This window comes from Lampris incognitus, chromosome 3, assembly GCF_029633865.1.
Source record: "Lampris incognitus isolate fLamInc1 chromosome 3, fLamInc1.hap2, whole genome shotgun sequence".
Lineage (NCBI taxonomy): Eukaryota > Metazoa > Chordata > Actinopteri > Lampriformes > Lampridae > Lampris > Lampris incognitus.
This window is the reverse complement of record NC_079213.1, coordinates 3584201-3606385: the sequence shown is the minus strand read 5'-3', so window position 1 is coordinate 3606385 and position 22185 is coordinate 3584201. Positions and strand designations below refer to the sequence as shown.

Sequence of the window (22185 nt, the reverse complement as noted above, 5' to 3'; positions counted from 1 at the left end):
AGCACTGAGAGCACCGGGAGCACTGAGAGCACTGGGAACACTAGGAACACTGAGAGCACTGAGAGCATTGAGTGCACTGAGAGCACCGGGAGCACTGAGAGCACTGGGAACACTGAGAGCACTGAGAGCACTGGGAACACTGAGAGCACTGAGAGCACTGGGAACACTGAGTGCACTGAGAGCACTGGGAACACTGAGAGCACTGAGAGCACTGGGAACACTGAGAGCACTGAGAGCATTGAGTGCACTGAGAGCACTGAGAGCACTGGGAACACTGAGAGCACTGGGAACACCGAGAGCACTGAGAGCACTGGGAACACCGAGAGCACTGAGAGCACTGGGAACACCGAGAGCACTGAGAGCACTGGGAACACCGAGAGCACTGAGAGCACTGGGAACACCGAGAGCACTGAGAGCACTGGGAGCACCGAGAGCACTGAGAGCACCGGGAGCACTGAGAGCACTGGGAACACTTGAGTGCACTGAGAGCACTGGGAACACTGAGAGCACTGGGAACACTGAGAGCATTGAGTGCACTGAGAGCACCGGGAGCACTGAGAGCACTGGGAACACTGAGAGCACTGAGAGCACTGGGAACACCGAGAGCACTGAGAGCACTGGGAACACCGAGAGCACTGAGAGCACTGGGAACACCGAGAGCACTGAGAGCACTGGGAACACCGAGAGCACTGAAGAGCACTGGGAGCACCGAGAGCACTGAGAGCACTGGGAACACCGAGAGCACTGAGAGCACTGGGAGCACCGGGAGCACTGGGAGCACTGGGAACGCTTTTGTGGGATGTCTGGGCTGCTTTAAAATGTTGATGTTTTATTGAAAGCTGCCCTCATCCACCTCAGATCTGTTCGGCACATCTAGGTTAGGTTTGCTGAACACAAATTCCCCAACTCTTTACATGCCGGGACTTCATGACAGGAAACGTCACACTCCGATCCAGATCCACTTCCTGACGCCGCGTGTCCGCCTCACTTTACACGTTCAGTTTTGTTTGTGTGTTTCTGGGACTTTTCTGGCATTGTACCTGCCGGTTTGGTTAGTTTCAAAACCTTTCAATTTTCTTTTTTTAATCTAATCTAATCTAAACTCATCTAATCTTATCTAATATCTATTCTAATCAAATTTTATCTGATGCTTTCTAATCTAATTTATTCTAATCTAATGTATACTTGGCACAAAAAGTAAGGAAATGTGTGTTTGGTGGGTTATGTCTGTGTTGTACCAATGCTTCTCGGCAGTAAATCTTACACCGTTGGAAAGCCTGTTTCTCTGCCTTTTAGATGGCGCCACATGTGTAAGGCACATGTCTATATGGGATGAGCAGCAGAGCTGGGTATGTGGGCTGCGCCCAGGAAACATGTGCCAGATCTCCTCTGCCAATGCCAAACAGCTTCTCTTGCTGCTGCTATTGACTCTTGTGTTGAGCTTCTGGTAGCCCAGGTGCTGCCCACCAGCTGCCTGGTGGAGGATTTACTGCCCAGAAGCATCGTTACACCAAAGACATTGTCTACCACACACACATCTCCTCACTTTGTGAGCTGAGTTTGGTTTAACGGAGGGATCATGACATCAGTTCTTGTCTATCAGTGAACATGAAAGGAAGAACACATTAATCCATGACACATACATTTACGCTTTATAGAAGTTTATTGTCTGATTTTTGTTTGTGGCATTTTGAAAGAAGCACAACAATTTACTAGTAGACCTCATGAATTAGCTGCAAAAACACTACCACCACCTCCCCCACCCAAAACAAAAACCACCTGCTTTTGGTGGGACTGCTGCTGGGTTTTACGGTGTGCAGGTCATGACGTTGTAGGCGGTTGTGACGACCCAGAGCTTACCCAGGTCATAGCTCACGTGTCTGGCGGTGATGCACGTGGACACGCGAGTCCAGCTGGTCCCGTAAGGACGACTGCTGGAGATGCCGGTCCTGCAGAAAGAGGAGGTCAGATGAAGAAGTGCTTATGGGGCTGTAAATGTGATGACAGTCATTTTACCAAGAATCTTTTGTCTTTTTGTCGTTTTCAGCTGGTCCGTCTCACGGGCTTGTGGGTCAGCACCCGCGCTCCTCGGGCTTTATGATGCTGACTTGTCTGTGGGGCTTGCTAACATGAATGTTGCTAGGTCTGCTGGGCGGGTGTATTGTTGTGTTTAGGTGTGTTTCTGTGACTGCCTGCTGAAATCTTGTGTTATTATAGTAAGTATAGATTTTGTTGTTGCTGTTTTTCTCGTGCATTTGTTAGCGGGTAGTTGTGGCGGCATTGGTGAGGGGGTTCGTTTAGATGAAAGTTTACCTTTCAGTTTTTGGAGCGCTTGCTTGAAAAGTGATTCATTGATTCCGAGTCACCGAGTCATTCGGTGATTCATTCCCTACACCCACTCCATCAAATTCAGGGATTAGGGGCTGTTGACAATGGCATATTTTTCGCGATGCCTGCAAGATTCACCATGGATAAATGTCAACCACATGCACACAACTGTCCACACACTTGTTTCACCTGCACCTCCCACCCGTGCCATCCTGCACGTCCACAATTCCGCCCGTCCGCGCATCCTCATAACTGTGGACGTAACTTGATATGTACAACTTGACACGTTTCACCCGTGTGCTGGGAGGTGCAGGTGAAGGTGTGTGGACAGTTGTGTGCATGTGGTTGATGTGTATCCATGGTAAATCTTGCAGGCATCGCGAAAAACGTGCCGTTGTCAACAGCGCACGCCAACAAACAGGAAACTGGTGTGACCGCTGCAGTAGAAGCCAGTGGACTACGCTTATGCACAGAGCCAATTGAATTGAATCCTATCCCAGCATGCACAGGGTGAGGAGCTGGGAGACACCCTGGACAGGACGCATATCTATCAGAGGATATATGCACACACACACACACAAGACTTCCTATTAACATGTAGGTTGACTGGCACAAGTCTGGAGGAAATCACTTTACCTTTCATAAATATGGCCAGCTGTGGTCACACCGAACACCTTGCCGTCGCTTCCCGCCTCAATCATCCTCATGGAGACACCGCTGATGTAGCTCCATCCGCTGTTGGAGCAGGTGGTCGGGCTCACAGTCTGCAGACAGACATTCAGAGAAAGGAGGGGGTTAACGGGACCATGTCTGCCGTTAGTGGCTGTGGTGTCCCTGGGTGCAATAAAATGGTTAAACCGGATGAAACTCCACTCACCCCGGGCTTGAAACCGTTTGACCAGCTCCACTTAAGAAGGAGCCGTAGTTAAACGGAGGCTTCACACATGCTCAACCTCATTCGCGTGTGCTAATCGTAACGGCGGCGTTGTAGTGGTTATGGGGGTACGTAACTCCCCTTATTGAGCTGGTAGGAACGTTGGTTTACAGCGGCTGTTTTCTCGGTTCGGGTTTACAGTGACGCACTTCCGCTGCGCGGGTTCTGGTTGTTGTTGTAATGGTGGAAGGAATAAACGGTGCACGTTGTGTAGCCGAAAGAGACAGTTGTCACGACTCCCGCTTGAGCTCCTCTGCAGCATCTCCATAACATACTGTAGCGAATTCGGGGGGGACAAGGCGACCACAGGAACTGCCGCGGCCGGGAAGCGAACCCGTGTCGCCCGGACCGCAGGAGACATCGCTAACCGCTCGGGCTAAAGGGTCAGACCCACCAGCCAGCGGCCAGCGGGTCTTCTTATCCATGCACATATGGCAGGTCTCTATCATATGGCGGGTCTGGCCAGATGGCCACGCTGGCCATCTGGCGGGTCTGACCCTTTAGTCGAGCGGTTCGTGATGCCTCCTGCGGTGCGGGCGACACGGGTTCGCTTCCCGGCCGCGGCAGTTCCTGTGGTTGCCTTGTCCCCCGAATTCGCTACAATACCTCCGCCATAGAAACCCTATTGCCCCGGGTCGCGCTGTTCGGAACTATCCGGGGTCTCCCGTGATCCGCCATTGCTGTTCAATAATTGGCCCATTGACATCTACGGAGTTGACTCTCTCTCTCTAGGGCTCTGGTCTGACTGGCTGACACACATGTTTTCCTCTCCCGCAATGCATTGTGGTACATGTTGGCAATGTAGCGCAGCTGCGTGGGCAGGAGAACGTCGGTTTCTCTGTGAAAACGAAGGGACCCGGAGCGGTTTTGGTTTTAACGGACTAGACAGACCACCAACCCTCACCGGCTGTGCGGATGATTAGAGGAGAGAGTTCCCTTCAACCCTTATTGTTGTGGATTCAGCTCAGGTGTGTGTAATGAGCCCCCAGCCACGACAAGAGGGGTTGTCACACTACACGACCGACCCCGGGGAGTAAGTGTGGCTGTAATGGCTTACGGCGGACTCCGACTTTTACCGACCTTTGACCCTTTACAGTGATGAGCATGGCCCACGACTCGAAACGCCACTGCTGAAAAAACCATCGAACAACTTCTGAGCAAGTCTCTTAATGGTTCTACTGGAAGCTGTGATGGTGTGAGGTGGTCTGTACCGGTATGTCTCGTGGAAATCATCAGAGTGTGCTGTGCTCTACTGGAAACCATAAGCCTCCGGGTTTTAATGGTTCCTGGTGGAAACCATTAAAACCATTAGATCAGTGTCCGAAAGCAGACCAAAGCCTGATGCAACCACCAGCACCCCGCTGGAGGTTTCTGACCTGTTCTGCTGATCCCTGGTATGACGTGTGAGGGCGCTCTTACCCTTGTGAAGTAAACTCTGTACCGGTTGGTGACCCCCCAGCAGCCTAGAGATCCACAGCTGTAGTAGACCATGTTGCCTGACAGACGAGACCAGCTGAGGCTGCCGGCGCCGTTGAAAGTCACGGCCCTGGACGTGCGCAGGCAGTAGGTGAGGGTGGAGGTGGTCGTCCCGACGACGAACGTGTCCCCGCCCGCGTCGATCTGCTTCAAGCTGAGACCTGCACACAGCAGCGGGTACCGGGTTTACTACACGGACATCAAGGCTGGTTCTGCTTTGTTTTTGTCTGTGAATAGCCTTAATCCCTCTCTCTCTCTCTCTTTCTCTCTCCATCTAACTCTCTCTCTCTCTCTCTCTCTCCATCTCTCTCTCTCCTTCCATGTAACTCTCTCTCCTTCCATGTAACTCTCTCTCCTTCCATGTAACTCTCTCTCTCTCTCTCTCCATCTCTCTCTCCTACCATGTAACTCTCTCTCTCGCTCTCTCTCTCTCTCTCTCTCTCTCTCTCCATCTAACTCTCTCTCTATCTATCTAACTCTCTCTATCTATCTAACTCTAACTCTCTCTCTCTATCTATCTAACTCTCTCTCTCTATCTATCTAATTCTCTCTCTCTATCTATCTAACTCTCTCTCTCTATCTATCTAACTCTATCTATCTATCTAACTCTCTCTCTCTATCTATCTAACTCTCTCTCTCTCCATCTCTCTCTCCTTCCATGTAACTCTCTCTCTCTCTCTCTCCATCTAACTCTCTCTCTCTATCTATCTAACTAACTCTCTCTCTCTATCTATCTAACTCTCTCTCTCTATCTATCTAACTCTATCTATCTATCTAACTCTCTCTCTCTATCTATCTAACTCTCTCTCTCTATCTAACTCTCTCTCTCTATCTATCTAACTCTCTCTCTCTATCTATCTAACTCTCTCTCTCTATCTATCTAACTCTCTCGCTCTGTCTGTGTGTCTCTCTCCCATCTCTCTCTCTCCCTCCATGTAACTTTCTCTCTCTCTCTATCTAACTCTCTCTCTCTCTCCATCTCTCTCTCCCTCCATGTAACTCTCTCTCTCTAACTCTCTCTCTCTCTCCATCTCTCTCTCTCCATGTAACTCTCTCTCTATCTATCTAACTCTCTCGCTGTCTGTGTCTCTCTCCCATCTCTCTCGCTCTCTCCATGTAACTCTCTCTCTCTCTCCATCTCTCTCTCTCTCTCTCCATCTAACTCTCCCTATCTCTCTCTCTCTCTCTCTCTCTCTAACTCTCTCTCTCCATCTCTCTATCTAACTCTCTCTCTCTCCATCTCTCTCTCTCTCCATCTAACTCTCCCTATCTCTATCTCTCTCTCTAACTCTCTCTCTCTCCATCTCTCTATCTAACTCTCTCTCTCTCCATCTCTCTCTCTCTCCATCTAACTCTCCCTATCTCTATCTCTCTCTCTAACTCTCTCTCTCTCCATCTCTCTATCTAACTCTCTCTCCATCTCTCTCTCTCCATGTAACTCTCTCTCTCTGCATCTAACTCTCTCCATCGCTCTCTCTAAGTAACTCTCGCTCTGTCTGTCTGTCTCTCTCTCTCATCTCTCTCTCCATCTCTCTCTCTCTCTCTCTCTCTCCATCTAACTCTCCCTATCTCTATCTAACTCTATCTAACTCTCTCTCTCTCTCCATCTCTCTCTCTCTCTCTCTCTCTCTCTCTCCATCTCTCTCTAACTCTCTCTCTCCATCTCTCTCTCTCTCTCTCTCTCCATCTAACTCTCCCTATCTCTATCTAACTATCTAACTCTCTCTCTCTCCATCTCTCTCTCTCTCTCTCTCTCTCTCTCTCCATCTCTCTCTAACTCTCTCTCTCCATCTCTCTCTAACTCTCTCTCTCCATCTCTGTATCTATCTCTCTCTCTCCATCTCTATCTAACTCTCTCTCTCCATCTCTCCCTCTGTCTTTCTCTCTCTATCTCTCTCTTGTTATTTCGGCTGCAGGAATCACATCAGCCTTTCAACACATCGGCATTCGTTACCAAACCGGGTTTCATCCGGTTTACAGTCTCTCAACATCCGGTTTACAGTCTCTTAACTTCCGGTTTACAGTCTCTTAAGCCAACATGCTGAGTTCCTCCCCCGCAGCACAGCATCTCCGTCTCGCGCAAGAAATGCCAAAACAAGACCCCTGATCCGGCACCCGCCACGGGTCCCGTGCCCAGCATCACTCTTTCATGAAAATGCTGCGAAATATGATTATGTTTCTGTTAAAGTTTACTGCAGTCAGCAGGAACACAGACTGGTCTTACCGGAGGCAGCGCGCCATCTGCCGGCCACGAACCGGTAGACCCTGTAGGAGTTGGTGACGCCCCAGATGCCGGCGGAGCCCACGGTCACATGCTGCAGACTGGCGGAGGGCAGGCTGGTCCAGGAGGTGCTGCTCAGGTAGAAGGTTCGTCGGTAGAGGTCTGTGGCCACCACCTGCCCGAGTCCCGCATCGATCTGAGACGCCCGGTAGAGCCGGGGCCCGTCTGAACAGCTCCAGGCTGTGTGTGTGTGTGTGTGTGTGTGTGTGTGTGTGTGTGTGTGTGTGTGTGTGTGTGTGTGTGTGTGTGCGTGCGTGCGTGCGTGCGTGCGTGTGTGTGTGTGCGTGCGTGTGTGTGTGTGTGTGTGTGTGTGTGTGTGTTAGCCACACAAAAGGAGAAAGGAGAAAAATATATTTTAGTCAAAGATCCACTACTACTACTTCCGGCTGCTGCCGCTGGGGGTCGCCACCTAATGAGAACCAGACTCAACGGATGAACTTAACACGCTGGGAGGTTTCTGGCCCCCGACTCGGTGCAGCTCTGCAACCGGGCGACCTGAGCAAAATCCACCAACCACAACCACCGGGATTTCACGCCTACCTACGACGACCACGGGCGGTCAAAATGACGGCCGGTGTTTAAACTCTATATTGTGTCAAGATAAAGACCCAACTGACATATTAACGCATCACATATGTTAGTGTGTCTGTTAAGAAACTGACACTGAAATTAACATTTTAACAACTTAAATACTGTTTTTAAACGATTTAAAATGGCCGCCGTCCAACACCTGTAGACACTGCAGCGCCTCGTGGTAAAACTCATTTTAATGCAAGCATATGGAGAATTCAGGGACCCCCCCCCACACACACACACACACGCACACAACGTTATTAAACTTTGAAAACCCAAAACGGCCATGATGACCGTGTTGGTGGTTCTGGTCAGCGGTTCGGTATCGTTATTCATCCCTGTGATGGTATGAGAATGAAAAGTGGACGTGGTCCACGTGGTCCAAATGCATGATAATGAGAATCTACGACCTCACCTTTCTCATAAAATGAGGAATATTTTTATCATTTTATTATTGTTGCTACTATATCATTTTTATTTTATTATGAAATCATAATCATAATTATGTTATTATTAATACGTGAGTTTGGTTTTTGTACTTTTTCTTTCCTTTTCCTATCATCTCAGATGGAAAAACTGCCCGTGTTGTGTTTGTGTGCTGTACGAGTCCGCAGCCCCCCAGCACAAGTTGCCCTGTCCAAGGCAGAGAGGATGGACCCAACTAAAGATAACGAGGTAGAAACGCTGTTCATTCACACGTTGACAGTATTTGAGGGCGCAGTGGGGGAAACCCGTCTCGGTTCGACACCTTAACTGACGTGACCGGGCGGTCCCGTGTGACCACGCGCTACACATCTTATTCTCCACACGCGGGAGCGCGGCTCAGGATATAATGTATCGACGGTGTGTAAAACTCCCTGTGGTTGTCATGGTAACATTTTTCACATCACCCAGAACTACGAGAAGAAGAAAGCCACTTTATCTCGTCACCGTGCAGCTGTTCTGGTTGCAGCGAACGTGTTGTCTGCATGTATAGCAGCAGCAGTGTGCAGCTGCACCACCCATGGACCAACGCCACTTCTGCCACTGCCTTGCTCACGGGCACAGGCAGGAGTATTAACCCTAACATGCACGTCTTTGAATAATAATAATAAATTATAACAAAACAAGTCAAATAATGTGTTTACATGACGTAACATTAACTCAAACCAGCTGTGACCGCGCCATCAAAACCGCTATTGAACTTGTGAGTGCAGGTCTTCAGACATCCCACACGTCAAAATGAGCCCATCGTGGATTCATCTGGACTCCAGCTGTGAACAGAGTCAATGGAAAGGCGACTTACCCTGGATGGTGGACAGGAGGCAAAGCGCCAGAAGCGCCAGTGCAAAAATAATCTTCATCATAATTCTCATCTTCATCTCTTGCCTTTGCAGAACTAGCTGTGTGTCTTTATATACAGTAGCACCTGGACCTCAAATCCAGGTGACACAATAGCTCCAACCGGTTCTGCAGGGACCAGCGAGAGTGCCACACGGAAGCTGACAGTATTTACTGGAAGACCTGCATTCCTCTTCTAGGAAAGACCTGGTTCCGCAGCTTCAGAAAGAACACATTCCTGATTAGTAAACAAATTGGATCTGCTACGAGGAAGACGCTCCTCATGAAAGCTTGATATTATGATGAACAAGCCTAATTCAGAAATTCAAAAACTAGTTATTACAGCTCGAGCTTCGTGGGAATTCCCCAGTGAGGACACAAGGGAGGAAACATGGTGCTGCAGAGCCTCCACCTCCCCTTGACCACATCACAACCCCGCTGCCCGCCGTCCAACAACCACACCTGCTCCTCACCGGCCCACAGGACACCATGCCGGTTCAGTACATGATACTGGTTCGGTACACCATAACCATTCAATACACCATACCGGTTCAGTACATGATACCAGTTCAGTACACCATACCGGTTCAGTACACCATACTGGTTCAGAACACAATAACAGTTCAGTACACCATACTGGTTCAGTACACCATACTGGTTCAGAACACAATAACAGTTCAGTACACCATACTGGTTCAGTACACCATACTGGTTCAGAACACAATAACAGTTCAGTACACCATACTGGTTCAGAACACAATAACAGTTCAGTACGTGATACCCATTCAGTACACCATACCAGTTCAGGACACCATACTGGTTCAGTACACGCTACTGGTTCAGTACACCATACCGGTTCAGGACACCATACTGGTTCAGTACATGATACCGGTTCAGGACACCATACTGGTTCAGTACATGATACCAGTTCAGGACACCATACCGGTTCAGTACATGATACCAGTTCAGTACACCATACCGGTTCAGTACACCATACCAGTTCAGGACACCGTACTGGTTCAGAACACAATAACAGTTCAGTACACCATACCGGTTCAGTACACCATACTGGTTCAGAACACAATAACAGTTCAGTACACCATACTAGTTCAGGACACCATACTGGTTCAGTACACCATACCGGTTCAGTACATGATACCAGTTCGGTACACCATAACCATTCAATACACCATACCGGTTCAGTACATGATACCAGTTCAGTACACCATACCGGTTCAGTACACCATACTGGTTCAGAACACAGTAACAGTTCAGTACACCATACCGGTTCAGGACACCATACTGGTTCAGTACACCATACCGGTTCAGTACATGATACCAGTTCAGTACACGATACCCATTCAGTACACCATACCGGTTCAGGACACCATACTGGTTCAGTACACACTACTGGTTCAGTACACCATACCGGTTCAGGACACCATACTGGTTCAGTACATGATACTGGTTCAGGACACCATACTGGTTCAGAACACAATAACAGTTCAGTACATGCTACTGGTTCAGTACGCCATACCGGTTCAGGACACCATACTGGTTCAGTACATGATACCAGTTCAGGACACCATACCAGTTCAGTACATGCTACTGGTTCAGTACACAATACCTCGTCTGCCTCCTCTGTGTGACAGTGTTTCCTTTGTTTGGTATTTTATGTTTATTCTGGTTTGCATTTTTGCCTGCCCTCTTTGGCAGTGGTTTTTTTGTGGTTATTGTGTATTTGCTAAAGTCCAGTAAAGCGACTTAGCACTTACCACCTGCCTCTGCCTCTTCTCTGCGATTGGGTCCAAACGCACTGCGTTACGGATACTGGTTTAGGTGGTTCAGCACATGATGCTGGTTTAGTACATGATACTGGTTTAGTTACTGGGTCAGTTCATGATACTGGTTGGATGGATGGTGCATGAGGTATGTGATGGGGATGACCGCGGTCTGCTATGTTGCTCTTTTCTGTCGTGAAGCCGCACGCGTATCAGCACCACGATGAAGAGGTCTGGCCAGCAGCTCCTGGCAGACTCAACCTCTCCATGACTCCAGCCCACTCGTTCTGCAAACGCGACTACAACAGAAATTCACGTTTCTTATCAAACACCCGGCTCTTGCGCCCCGGTGGCTCACCTGGTAGAGGGGTACCACATATGGCTGAGCCCTTACTGCAGCGGCCCGGGTTCGAATCCCACCCGGGTCCTTTGCTGCATGTCATCCCCTCTGCCTTTCCTGTCTCTCTCTACTGGCACTATCTAATAACTCAGGAATCTCTGGAGAAATATCGTAAAATTGAGTTTCTGTTGGATGAAAATGGACATAATCCCTTGACAGAGACTCTGCGGGTTGTGGTGTTGGGCGACTTTAGAACGATGAGATCACGTCCATTCACCAGAGGTTTAGGAAGGTGTGGATCTACATCACTCTGATGCGAGTCATAAGACATCACTATAGAGTGTGGGACTGCTTTGATAACAGTTTCATATTGTTTTCGGTCATTTAAATCAAATTTTGAACAAAACTTCTCATAAGATGTAACGTCCCCTGTATTTTCCATTAAGTGCATTACAGACCATGTTCCTTTCTCGGGCCAGTTTTTATAAAACAAGGACTTATTTCTAAATACCACGTACCTGCAATTCCACAATGGGGTGGTATGAGGACCAAAATGATGCTCGTATCATTTCCAGTACAGTACTATCTGTTGACGACACGGGGATGACGTCATAGGGAGTTTTTTTTAGGTCATAATCACATCTATTGACCCCCTCCAACTTTCCGATCTGCTCTCCTCTGCTCTCCCCCTGGAACCAGCCTCTACCTTACCTGATGATCTCACCAATCACCTCAATGCCACCCTGTCTGCCTCCTTCAACACACTGGCCCCTCTCAAAACAAAAAAGTCTCCTTCAACACCTCTGCACCCTGGTTCACACCTGAGCTCCGCACAATGAAACAGACTGCCCGCCAACTGGAACAACTCGCCAAGAAAACATCTCTCACTGTACATCAAGAAGCCCACAACCTCCACCTCTCTGCCTACAAAGATGCCCTCACCGCCCCCAAGTCTGCCTATTTTTCCACTATCATTAGTGATTCCAACCACAACCCCCGCACCCTCTTCTCCACTGTAAACAACCTCCTCAGGCCCCATGCCGATGCCCTCTCCAACTCTACTGCTGAACAATGCAACTCATTTCCTCAGTCTTTTGCAGACAAAATCGCCGCTATCAACAAATCACTGTCCCCTGCATCTGACTCAGCAGCACCTACTCCGGCCCCTCTTCTCCTCATTCCTCTTGACCTGCCTACCCCTCCCCCTGATCGCCGCCTCTCCCGGTTTGTTCCAGTTGCCCCTACCACTATCTCTGAACTCATCAGCTCATCAAAATCCACAACCTGCTCCCTTGATCCCCTCCCCACCCTCCTACTGAAGAAATGCCCCCCTGCCCTATGCCCCTACCTCACCAACCTTTTCAATTCCTCACTGTCCCATGGAATTGGCCCCTCTGCCTACAAACTGCAGCTGTCACCCCAGTTCTCAAGAAACCTGGTCTTGATCCATCCTGCCTCAACCACTACCGGCCAATTTCCAATCTCCCCTTCCTCTCTAAAACCCTGGAACGCATTGTCGCCACACAACTCCAAACCTACCTACACTCCAACAAGCTACTTGAACCCCTCCAGTCTGGTTTTCGCCCACTCCACAAAATTGAAACTGCACTCCTTAAAGTACTTAATGACCTCCTCATCTCTGCTGATACTGGAGCCCTTAACATCCTCATCCTCCTCGACCTGAGTTCAGCCTTCGATACTGTGAGCCACAACATCTTGCTCACCAGATTGAAAGATGTCGGTATTGAAGGCACCGTACTCAGCCCTACCTCTCCAACAGGTCACACTTCATCTCACTTCACAACCACTCCTCTGTTCCATCCACAGTCACACAAGGTGTTCCCCAAGGTTATGTACTTGGCCCACTCCTTTTCATCATCTACATCCTCCCGCTTGGTCAGATTCTCTGCCATTTCAACTTGGACTTCCACTGTTATGCTGATGGCACCCAGATATACCTCAGCACCAAATCCCCTCACAATCCACCCCTCTCTCACATCGACTCCTGTCTGTCTGCAGTTAAAGTCTGGATGCAGCAAAACCTCCTCAAACTCAACAGTGACAAAAGTGAACTCCTCTTCATTGGCTCCAAGTCCACTCAGCAAAATCAACAACCTTGCACCCACCATCGATGGCACTACTGTCTCTCCTTCCCCCCAGGCACGCAACCTTGGTGTGATCCTTGATCCCTCCCTCTCCCTGGAGCCACATATCCGCCAAATGGTCAAATCCTCCTTCTACCACCTTCGCAACATCGCAAAAATAAGATCCTCTCTCACACGCCCTGCTGCTGAGATACTGATCCGTGCCTTCATCTCCTCCCGCCTTGATTACTGCAACTCACTCCTCTAAGGCATCAGTGCTAGCTCTGTCAAGAGACTCCAATTGGTCCAGAACGCATCCGCCCGACTTTTAACTTTCACCAAATCCTGGCACCACATCACCCAAGTCCTAAAAGACCTCCACTGGCTACCCATCTCCCACCGGATCAATTACAAACTCCTGGTTCTTACCTATAAAGCCCTTCACAAACTGGCTCCGCCATACCTCACCGATCTCCTCTCCCTCTACCAACCCTCTCGGTCCCTCAGATCCACCTCAGCCTCCCTTCTCTCTACCCCCAGGTCCAACCTCCGCGGCTTTGGTGACCGAGCCTTCTCCAGAGCAGCTCCCAGGCTCTGGAACTCACTTCCCCAAATCATTAGAGACTCAAAATCCCTCCCACTCTTCCAATCGAAACACTTTTTCTCTATTGCCTTCTCGTGCCCCCCCGTCCGCTCATACACCCCTGGTCTGGGGCAGGCTGGGGACTGAGCGCTCGACCTGCATCTGTGATTTATGATGTTTGTTTTTCTTTCCCTTTATATCTGTCCAAGTCGGAGAGTACTGCTGGCGTCCTCTTCTGTGGCTGCCTCTTCTCCCTTTCGTAGCCCCCCTTCCCATCCACCCCTGTATGTCTGCCCCCCCTTCCCATCCACCCCTGTATGTCTGTGTTATGTTCATCTGTCGTCTTGTTTCACTCCGTTTATTGTAAAGCGACTTTGAGTACTAGAAAAGCGCTATATAAGATTGATTTATTATTATTATCTAACCAATTTATAAGCACCCTAACCAATTTATTTTGATAGCACCATTAATGCCATAGTACCATCAATAAAGGCGGAAAATGCCAAAAAAAAATAATAAAAAAAATCTTAAAGAACAAAAATATGCGGCTCCCGGAAGTTTGGAACCAGATCCAAGTCAGAAGGTCTCTCGATATCCAACCTGACGAGAAGATGAAATCCATTTAAATTATAAATAAACAAGCCTCGCTGGTTAATTCCAGCAAAGGCTTTGTGTGTGTGTGTGTGTGTGTGTGTTACACTTTTAAGAATTACGCGATGGCCGGTTCTTGTGTAGCATATTCATTTTCCTTTTTACTCCTGTTGGAACACAAACAAACACAACATCAGTCCTGGCGTCTGTGTATTATTCGTGCGTCTGACGTCTCACTCTACTTGTGACAGGCGTCAGTCACCTTACACCTACAGTGCCCCCTGTTGGCCATGTGTTCCAACCATTTAAGACAGAACCAGAAATACTAGAAAATAATAGAAATCACATGAACAACATTGAAGCAGTAATTTTAACATATTTTAAAGTCTTTCGCTTTTTTATAAGGAGTTTTAATTTTAAATGGGGGGCAAGATATTTGAATCTTTTCCATGCCAATGTCTATGAAAACACTCAGTGCCACGTGTGTGTGTGTGTGTGCGTGCGTGTGCGTGTGCATGTGTGGAGTTACAGTAAAAGGCTTCAAGTTTTCCAGCAAGTGTCCTCATTCGTGGAAATTGGATCAGCTGAGCGTAAACATTTGCAGACTTAGATTTTATGGAATGTGGATTTGCAGACTTCCTGGCACTCGACTCATTCGTTCACTCATTTACAACAGCAGCTGCCACTTCCAGAGCTGCCACCGCCCCGTCACGATAACCTTACCACACTGTATTCATACCACACAACGCCTGCTCACCTCTGTTCATCTGCACTCAGACCTGCAATCACTGTTCTGTCGTTAACCCCCAGTTTTAATCTCGCTTTCACGTGTGTTCATACGAGTCGTTTCTGCTCATCTGAAGCGCTCTTTAAGCTCTGCTTTACAGCAGACTCGTTTTCATTGCAGGATCAGGATCAGGAACAACTTATTGTCGTCTCATTCATGTACTTGCCTACACAAAAGAGAAGAAATTTCGTTTCTCCCTGCCCACAGCAGTGCAACACAAAAGACAAAAGCACACATCCGAAACCTCCCCAAAACAACACCACCAAAAACCTACAAAACCAGAGAGAATCAAAAATCAAATCAAATCAATTTTATTTGTACAGCCCAATATCACAAATTACAAATGTGCCTCAGTGGGCTTAACAGCAACACAACATCCTGTCCTTAGACCCTCTCGTCGGATAAGGAACAACTCCCTAAAAACCCCTTTAACAGGGAGAAAAACTAGGAAGAAACCTCAGGGAGAGCACCAGAGGAGGGATCTCTCTCCCAAGACGGACAGCCAAACCACCCCCGGTCTGCATGGGCCAGCAGCCAGCTCGGCCTGCCCCGCTCTCCCAGCCGAACCAACACCAGCTCTCCCAGCCATCACAGACATAAATCCTCATACAGAAGACATAATTTCACACGAACTCCGATGGACACGTGGACAAAGACACTACATAGTCGGCACTGGGTGAGGCCGCCGCAAACGCGAGTCCGCGCCGCAATCTTCCCACACCGGAAGTAGATTGTAAGATGTCTGACTATCAAGTGGGTAATGATGAATACTTGAACAATAGTTCATTGCTTGTAGACTTTTCGAATGTAACTTTTTAAGAGCAATGCGTTATCACTTTTTATGAGTTATGTCGGTGTTTTTGAAGAAATTGGCAAACCAGTGTGACATGAATCTCTTTCAGACTTTGGGACCATGACAGGTAGTGGCTGTCCCTTCTATTCAGTTGACGGAGACGTGCTGAGTACAAGCATTCCAGAGAGCATGGCAATCAGAATGCTGATCTGCAAGGTTTTAAAAAGTTGACAAGGAAACCGTACTAATCAAGATCACACATATTTATGCCTTAACCGTCTAATCGATATGCTGGAAAGATTGTGAACCCTTTAGAATTTTCTATATTTCTGCATAAATATGATCTAAAACATCATCAGATTTTCACAGAAGTCCCAAAAGTAGATAAAGATGAACTAATTAAACAAATGAGACAAAAAAATCTTATACTTGGTCATTTATTTATTGAGGGAAATGATCCAATATGACATGTGAGTGGCAAAAGTATGTGAACCTCTATGATTAGCAGCTAAGTTGAAGGTGAAATTAGAGTCAGGGGTCTTTTCAATCAATGGGATGACAGTCAGGTGTGAGGGGGCGCCCTGTTTTATTTAAAGAACAGGGATCTATCAAAGTCTGGTCTTCACAACACGTTTGTGGAAGTGTATTATGGCAAGAACAAAGGAGATTTCTGAGGAGCTCAGAAAAAGCCTTGTTGATGCTCATCAGGCTGGAAAAGGTTACAAAACCACCTCTAAAGAGTTTGGACTCCACCAATCCACAGTCAGACAGGTTGTGTATAAATGGACGAAGTTCAAGACCATTGTTACCCTTCCCAGGAGTGGTCGACCATCAAAGATCACGCCAAGAGCAAGGCGTGTAATAGTCGGCCAGGTCACAAAGGAACCCAGGGTAACTTCTAAGCAACTTAAGGCCTCTCTCACATTGGCTAATGGTAATGTTCATGAGTCCACCATCAGGAGAACACTGAACAACAATGGTGTGCATGGCAGGGCTGCAAGGAGAAAGCCACTGCTCTCCAAAAAGAACATTGCTGCCTGTCTGCAGTTTGCTAAAGATCAGGTGGACAAGCCAGAAGGCTACTGGAAAAAAATTTTGTGGATGGATGAGACCAAAATAGAACTTTCTGGTCTAAATGAGAAGCGTTATGTTTGGAGAATGGAAAACACTGCCTTCCAGCATAAGAACCTTACCCCATCTGTGCAACGTGGTGGTGGTAGCATCATGGTTTGGGCCTGTTTTGCTGCATCTGGGCCAGGCCGGCTTGCCATCATTGGTGGAACAATGAATTCTGAATTATACCAGCAAATTCTTAAGGAAAATGTCAGGACATCTGTCCGTGAACTGAATCTCAAGAGAATGTGGGTCATGCAGCAAGACAACAACCCCAAGCACACAAGTCGTTCTACCAAAGAACGGTGAAAGAAGAATAAAGTTAATGTTCTGGAATGGCCAAGTCAAAGTCCTGACCTTAATCCAATCGAAATGATGTTGAAGGACCTGAAGCGAGCAGTTCATGTGAGGAAACCCACCAACATCCCAGAGTTGAAGCTGTTCTGTATGGAGGAATGGGCTAAAATTCCTCGGACTGATCAACAGTTACCAGAAACTTTTAGTTGCAGTTATTGCTGCATGGGGGGGGGGGGGGTCACACCAGATACTGAAAGCAAAGGTTCACATACTTTTGCCACTCATAGATAGTAATATTGGACCATTTTCTTCAAAAAATAAATGACTAAGTATAATATTTTTGTCTCATTTGTTTAATTGAGTTCTCTGTCTACTTTTAGGACTTGTGTGAAAATCTGATGATGTTTTAGGTCATATTTATGCAGAAATATAGAAAATTCTAAAGGGTCCACAAACCTTCAAGCACCACTGTAAGGAGCCAATACGTGAAACTATAAGAATGTCTTGATGCATACTCAATAATGTCGGTAAGAAAATCAAAGTAGGTTGAACCAGTTCAACTACATACATCATCTACCCTAACATAGTCAAAATAACAATCGACAAGTATGTGGTTTCACAAAGTGTGGCAGCCAAACATTTTAGTGTTACGTTTGATCCCAGCCTTTCCTTTGATAAGCATGTTAAAGAAATCACCAACACTGCCTTTTTTCAGTCACATAACACAGCTAAAATTCGGTCTTTTCTCTCCATGGCTGACGCAGAGACTCTAATACATGCATTTGTTTCATCCAGACTTGATTACTGTAATGTTCTGTTCTCAGGTCTGCCACATTCTAGTACTAAAAGTCTTCAGATGATTCAGAATGCTGCTGCTAGAATCCTAACTAAAACTAGGAAATTTGACCATATTACACCAATTCTTGCCTCCCTTCATTGGCTTCCTATCCATGTTAGATCAGAATACAAGGTGCTTCTGCTGACTTATAAAATCCTAAATGGGCTTGCTCCATCCCACCTGTCTGATCTCCTTAAACCTTACATGCCATCTCGAGCACTTCGTTCTCAAAATACAGGGCTCCTGTGTGTACCCAAAGTTAAGAAGAAGTCAGTTGGTGGCAGCAGGGCCTTTTCCTATCAGGCCCCGTTCTTGTGGAATAACCTGCCTGCTGCCGTCAGACCATCAGAGTCTGTTGAGTCTTTAAATCCAAACTTAAAACTCATCTTTTTGTCTTAACCTACAATTAGTTGTCTTTAAGTTGAGAGCTTCGGGTTCTGTCTCAATGAATTTACCAACCACTGTTCTGCCCACCAGATTATAGAGCATAGATTATTGACTATTGCAAACTGTTCTCTTCGCTCACGTCTTTCTCTCGCTCTCTCTCTACATCATGTCTTTATACTTCTCTCTCTTCTTTGTGAATAGTTTTGTTACCCTGTGTTCTTGTTTTTCACTGACACTTTAATATTGTATATCAGTTACACATTTATTTCTTACCAATTGTATGCAAGTTCCCCCTGAGGGATCAATAAATCAGGAATCAGGAACAATGTCTTGCCATGTCTTCATGTACCTGCGTACGCAAAAGAAACCAAATTCTGTTTCCCTCAGCCCACAGCAGTGCGACACAAAAGACAAAAACACACATCCCAAATTTCCCAAAAATGACACCACCAAAAACATACAAAAACAGACAGAACAAAGCAAAAAAGACAACAACAAACAAACAAACAAAAAACACACAGTTAACAGCACAGTCCACTCAGGGCAACTCAGTCCAAAAATTCCACTGTCCAAAGAACCAACACCAGCCAGCATGACTGGAGGAACTGCCAGTCTGCATGGGCTAGCAGTTAGCTTAGCCTGCCCCGCTTCTGCGTCCTGTCAGACCGCCCTCGGTGTTTCCTCCTTGGGCACAGCTCCAGGCAGGGCCGTGGTCCCTGGGCCCACAGGACGCAGCAGACCAGGTTCCCCCAGCCGACCCAGCGCCAGCTCTCCCAGCCAGACACCTTCGACACACCTCCCCGCACTCCACACGACAACACTAAGACACAGTCAACGCCAGGCGAGGCCGCCGCCAGACCATCCTCGGTGTTATCAGAGCTGCCGGTCTGCATGGGCTAGCAGTTAGCTTAGCCTGCCCCACTTCTGCATCCTGTCAGACTGCCCCTGGTGTTACCTCCTCAGGCGCAGCGCTGGGCAGGGCCGTGGTCCCTGGGCCCACAGGACACAGCAGACCAAGCTCTCCCAGCTGATCCAGCACCAGCTCTCCCAGCCATCAAACAAAGACACAATAAACTTAGACACAGACGTGGACAACGACACTGCATGGACGGTACTGGGTGAGGCCGCTGCAAACGTGAATTCGCATCGCTATTTGTAAGGACGTTGAAGGGCAGTGAAAGGAACAGCTCCTTCCTATCTGCAGGCCATGGTCAAGCCCTACACCCCCGCCCGACCACTTCGCTCTGCTGCCTCGGGACGCCTGGTGGCCCCGTCGCTCAGAGGCCCCTGCTGCCGATCGACCCGGTCCCGGCTCTGTTCTGTCCTGGCCCCACGGTGGTGGACTGAACTCCCCACTGATGTCAGGACAGCGGAGTCGCTGCCCATCTTTCAGCGCAGGTTGAAAACTCACCTCTTCAAGAACTACCACCCTGTTACTTGTTCTTACCACTTATTGTATGCACTCATTAAAAAAGCAAAATCTGTTTTTCGCGCTTTTACTTTAGCACTGGTTTTGCTCTTAGATGCTTGTTTAGATGCACTTATGACCTGTGATGACCAGTAGTTCTCCTGATTTCCTATGTTAAATGATGCACTTATTGTAAGTCGCTTTGGATAAAAGCGTCGGCTAAATGACTGTAATGTCATGTCATGTTTTGTTTTGTGCTTCCTGACCTTGCAGCTTTTTCCTTTTTTTACTGTTTGTCTGTATTCTTCAGTGGATCATCAGTTTACACACACACACACACACACACACACACACACACACACACACACACACAATACCATACATCACACACTATTTATTATTACTACTGCTGCTTTTTTGTTCCGTTTTGCTGTTGTTCTATTGTTATTGTGGCTGCAGTGATGAGGAGCTGAACGCTTCTTCCTCCTACTGCTTCACCAGCAGGTAACAAACAATCTGCTGCACACGGAGATGTGTTCACTGAGTGCGATGTGTGTATTTGTTGATCACTTCACATTACTGTAATGGATTATCTGTATGTTATATCCTGCTTATTTACATATTCTAAATAAATCATCATGTCATATCATACCTTTTAGATCTGTTGTGTGTGTGTGTGTGTGTGTGTGTGTGTGTGTGTGTGTGTGTGTGTGTGTGTGTGTGTGTGTGTGTGTGTGTGTGTGTGTGTGTGTGTGTGTGTGTGTGCATTCATATATCACATGCTTATCTCATGTCAAGCTAAATTCCTAACGCCCGTGCTGAACATGGCAGTAACGAGGTTCTGATTGTGGGTGTGATCACATTGGTCCCCATTCTGTATCACTGGTCTGATAACCTACATGAACTGGTTTGTCTGGTCTTGGGACTGTGTATGAAATGTTCATCTTCTGACAATGGAGACCAAAAAATACTGTAGCAGGGCCGTCGGAGCACCATAGGTCGTTTGTACAAGCAGCTTATTACGACCTATAGTTACGTTTTAAAGTTAAGCGATCTCTAGCGGTCGTGCTGCCAATGGAAATCTTAGTTACTTGAGTAGACGGCGAAATAACACAAAAACGCACTGACTACATATTCTGTTGTTCTCAAATTGTTTTTGTCACTGTTTACTGACGACTTACCTGCATCAGCCTGCCTATGGGGCGTTGTAAAAAGGATGTCAACAAGGAGATAAAAACCCACAATGCACAGAGGCCAACAGTATCTGCCGCAAATCTCCTGCTGCCGGTAGGGGCGCTAACTTAGGAAAAGCTCCTGTGGGTCGTATTAGCGGGTATACCACTTCTGTGATCGTATGGGTTGGAGGACTTGTAGTGAAAATAGCAAATAAACCATAAAGCAGCAGGCCTCATACATACGGCAGATGTGTCCTACGGTTGTAAAGTAAATGTAGTGGACCCTGATGTGATGCAACACATGTGGACCCTGATGTGATGCAACACATGTGGACCCTGACGTGATGCAACATATGTGGACCCTGATGCGATGCAAGACATGTGGACCCAGATGTGATGCAACACATGTGGACCCTGATGTGATGCAACACATGTGGACCCTGATGTGATGCAACACATGTGGACCCTGATGTGATGCAACACATGTGGACCCTGATGTGATGCAACACATGTGGACCCTGATGTGATGCAACACATGTGGACCCTGACGTGATGCAACATATGTGGACCCTGATGTGATGCAACACATGTGGACCCTGATGTGATGCAAGACATGTGGACCCTGATGTGATGCCAGACATGTGGACCCTGATGTGATGCAACATATGTGGACCCTGATGTGATGCAACACATGTGGACCCTGACGTGATGCAAGACATGTGGACCCAGATGTGATGCAAGACATGTGGACCCTGATGTGATGCAAGACATGTGGACCCTGATGTGATGCAACACATGTGGACCCTGATGTGATGCAACACATGTGGACCCTGATGTGATGCAACACATGTGGACCCTGATGTGATGCAACACATGTGGACCCTGATGTGATGCAACATATGTGGACCCTGATGTGATGCAACACATGTGGACCCTGATGTGATGCAACACATGTGGACCCTGATGTGATGCAACACATGTGGACCCTGATGTTATGCAACACATGTGGACCCTGATGTGATGCAACACATGTGGACCCTGATGTGATGCAACACATGTGGACCCTGACGTGATGCAACATATGTGGACCCTGATG

The 22185-nt window shown here is 47.6% G+C and overlaps 1 protein-coding gene across 1 annotated transcript; it reads right to left on the bottom strand.

The window, feature by feature from the left end:
• Positions 1-1629: 1629 nt before the first annotated feature.
• On the bottom strand, positions 1630-9025 carry LOC130110452 (fish-egg lectin-like). Its single transcript, XM_056277559.1, has 5 exons — positions 8878-9025; positions 6963-7199; positions 4682-4899; positions 2965-3092; positions 1630-1949 (listed from the first exon to the last, which is right to left on the bottom strand). Exons 1-5 carry the CDS (start codon positions 8951-8953, stop codon positions 1808-1810), a joined length of 801 nt encoding a protein of 266 aa, XP_056133534.1. The 5' UTR covers positions 8954-9025; the 3' UTR covers positions 1630-1807.
• Positions 9026-22185: the final 13160 nt, after the last annotated feature.

Excerpts from the sequence above, each read along its gene's own strand:
- LOC130110452 (XM_056277559.1), bottom strand. The coding sequence starts at position 8,953 with ATGAAGATGAGAATTATGATGAAGATTATTTTTGCACTGGCGCTTCTG. Across the intron at positions 7,200-8,877 it reads CCTCCTGTCCACCATCCAGG|CCTGGAGCTGTTCAGACGGG; the intron begins GTAAGTCGCCTT and ends ACACACACACAG. Across the intron at positions 1,950-2,964 it reads GCTGGCCATATTTATGAAAG|GACCGGCATCTCCAGCAGTC; the intron begins GTAAAGTGATTT and ends CTCTTTCTGCAG.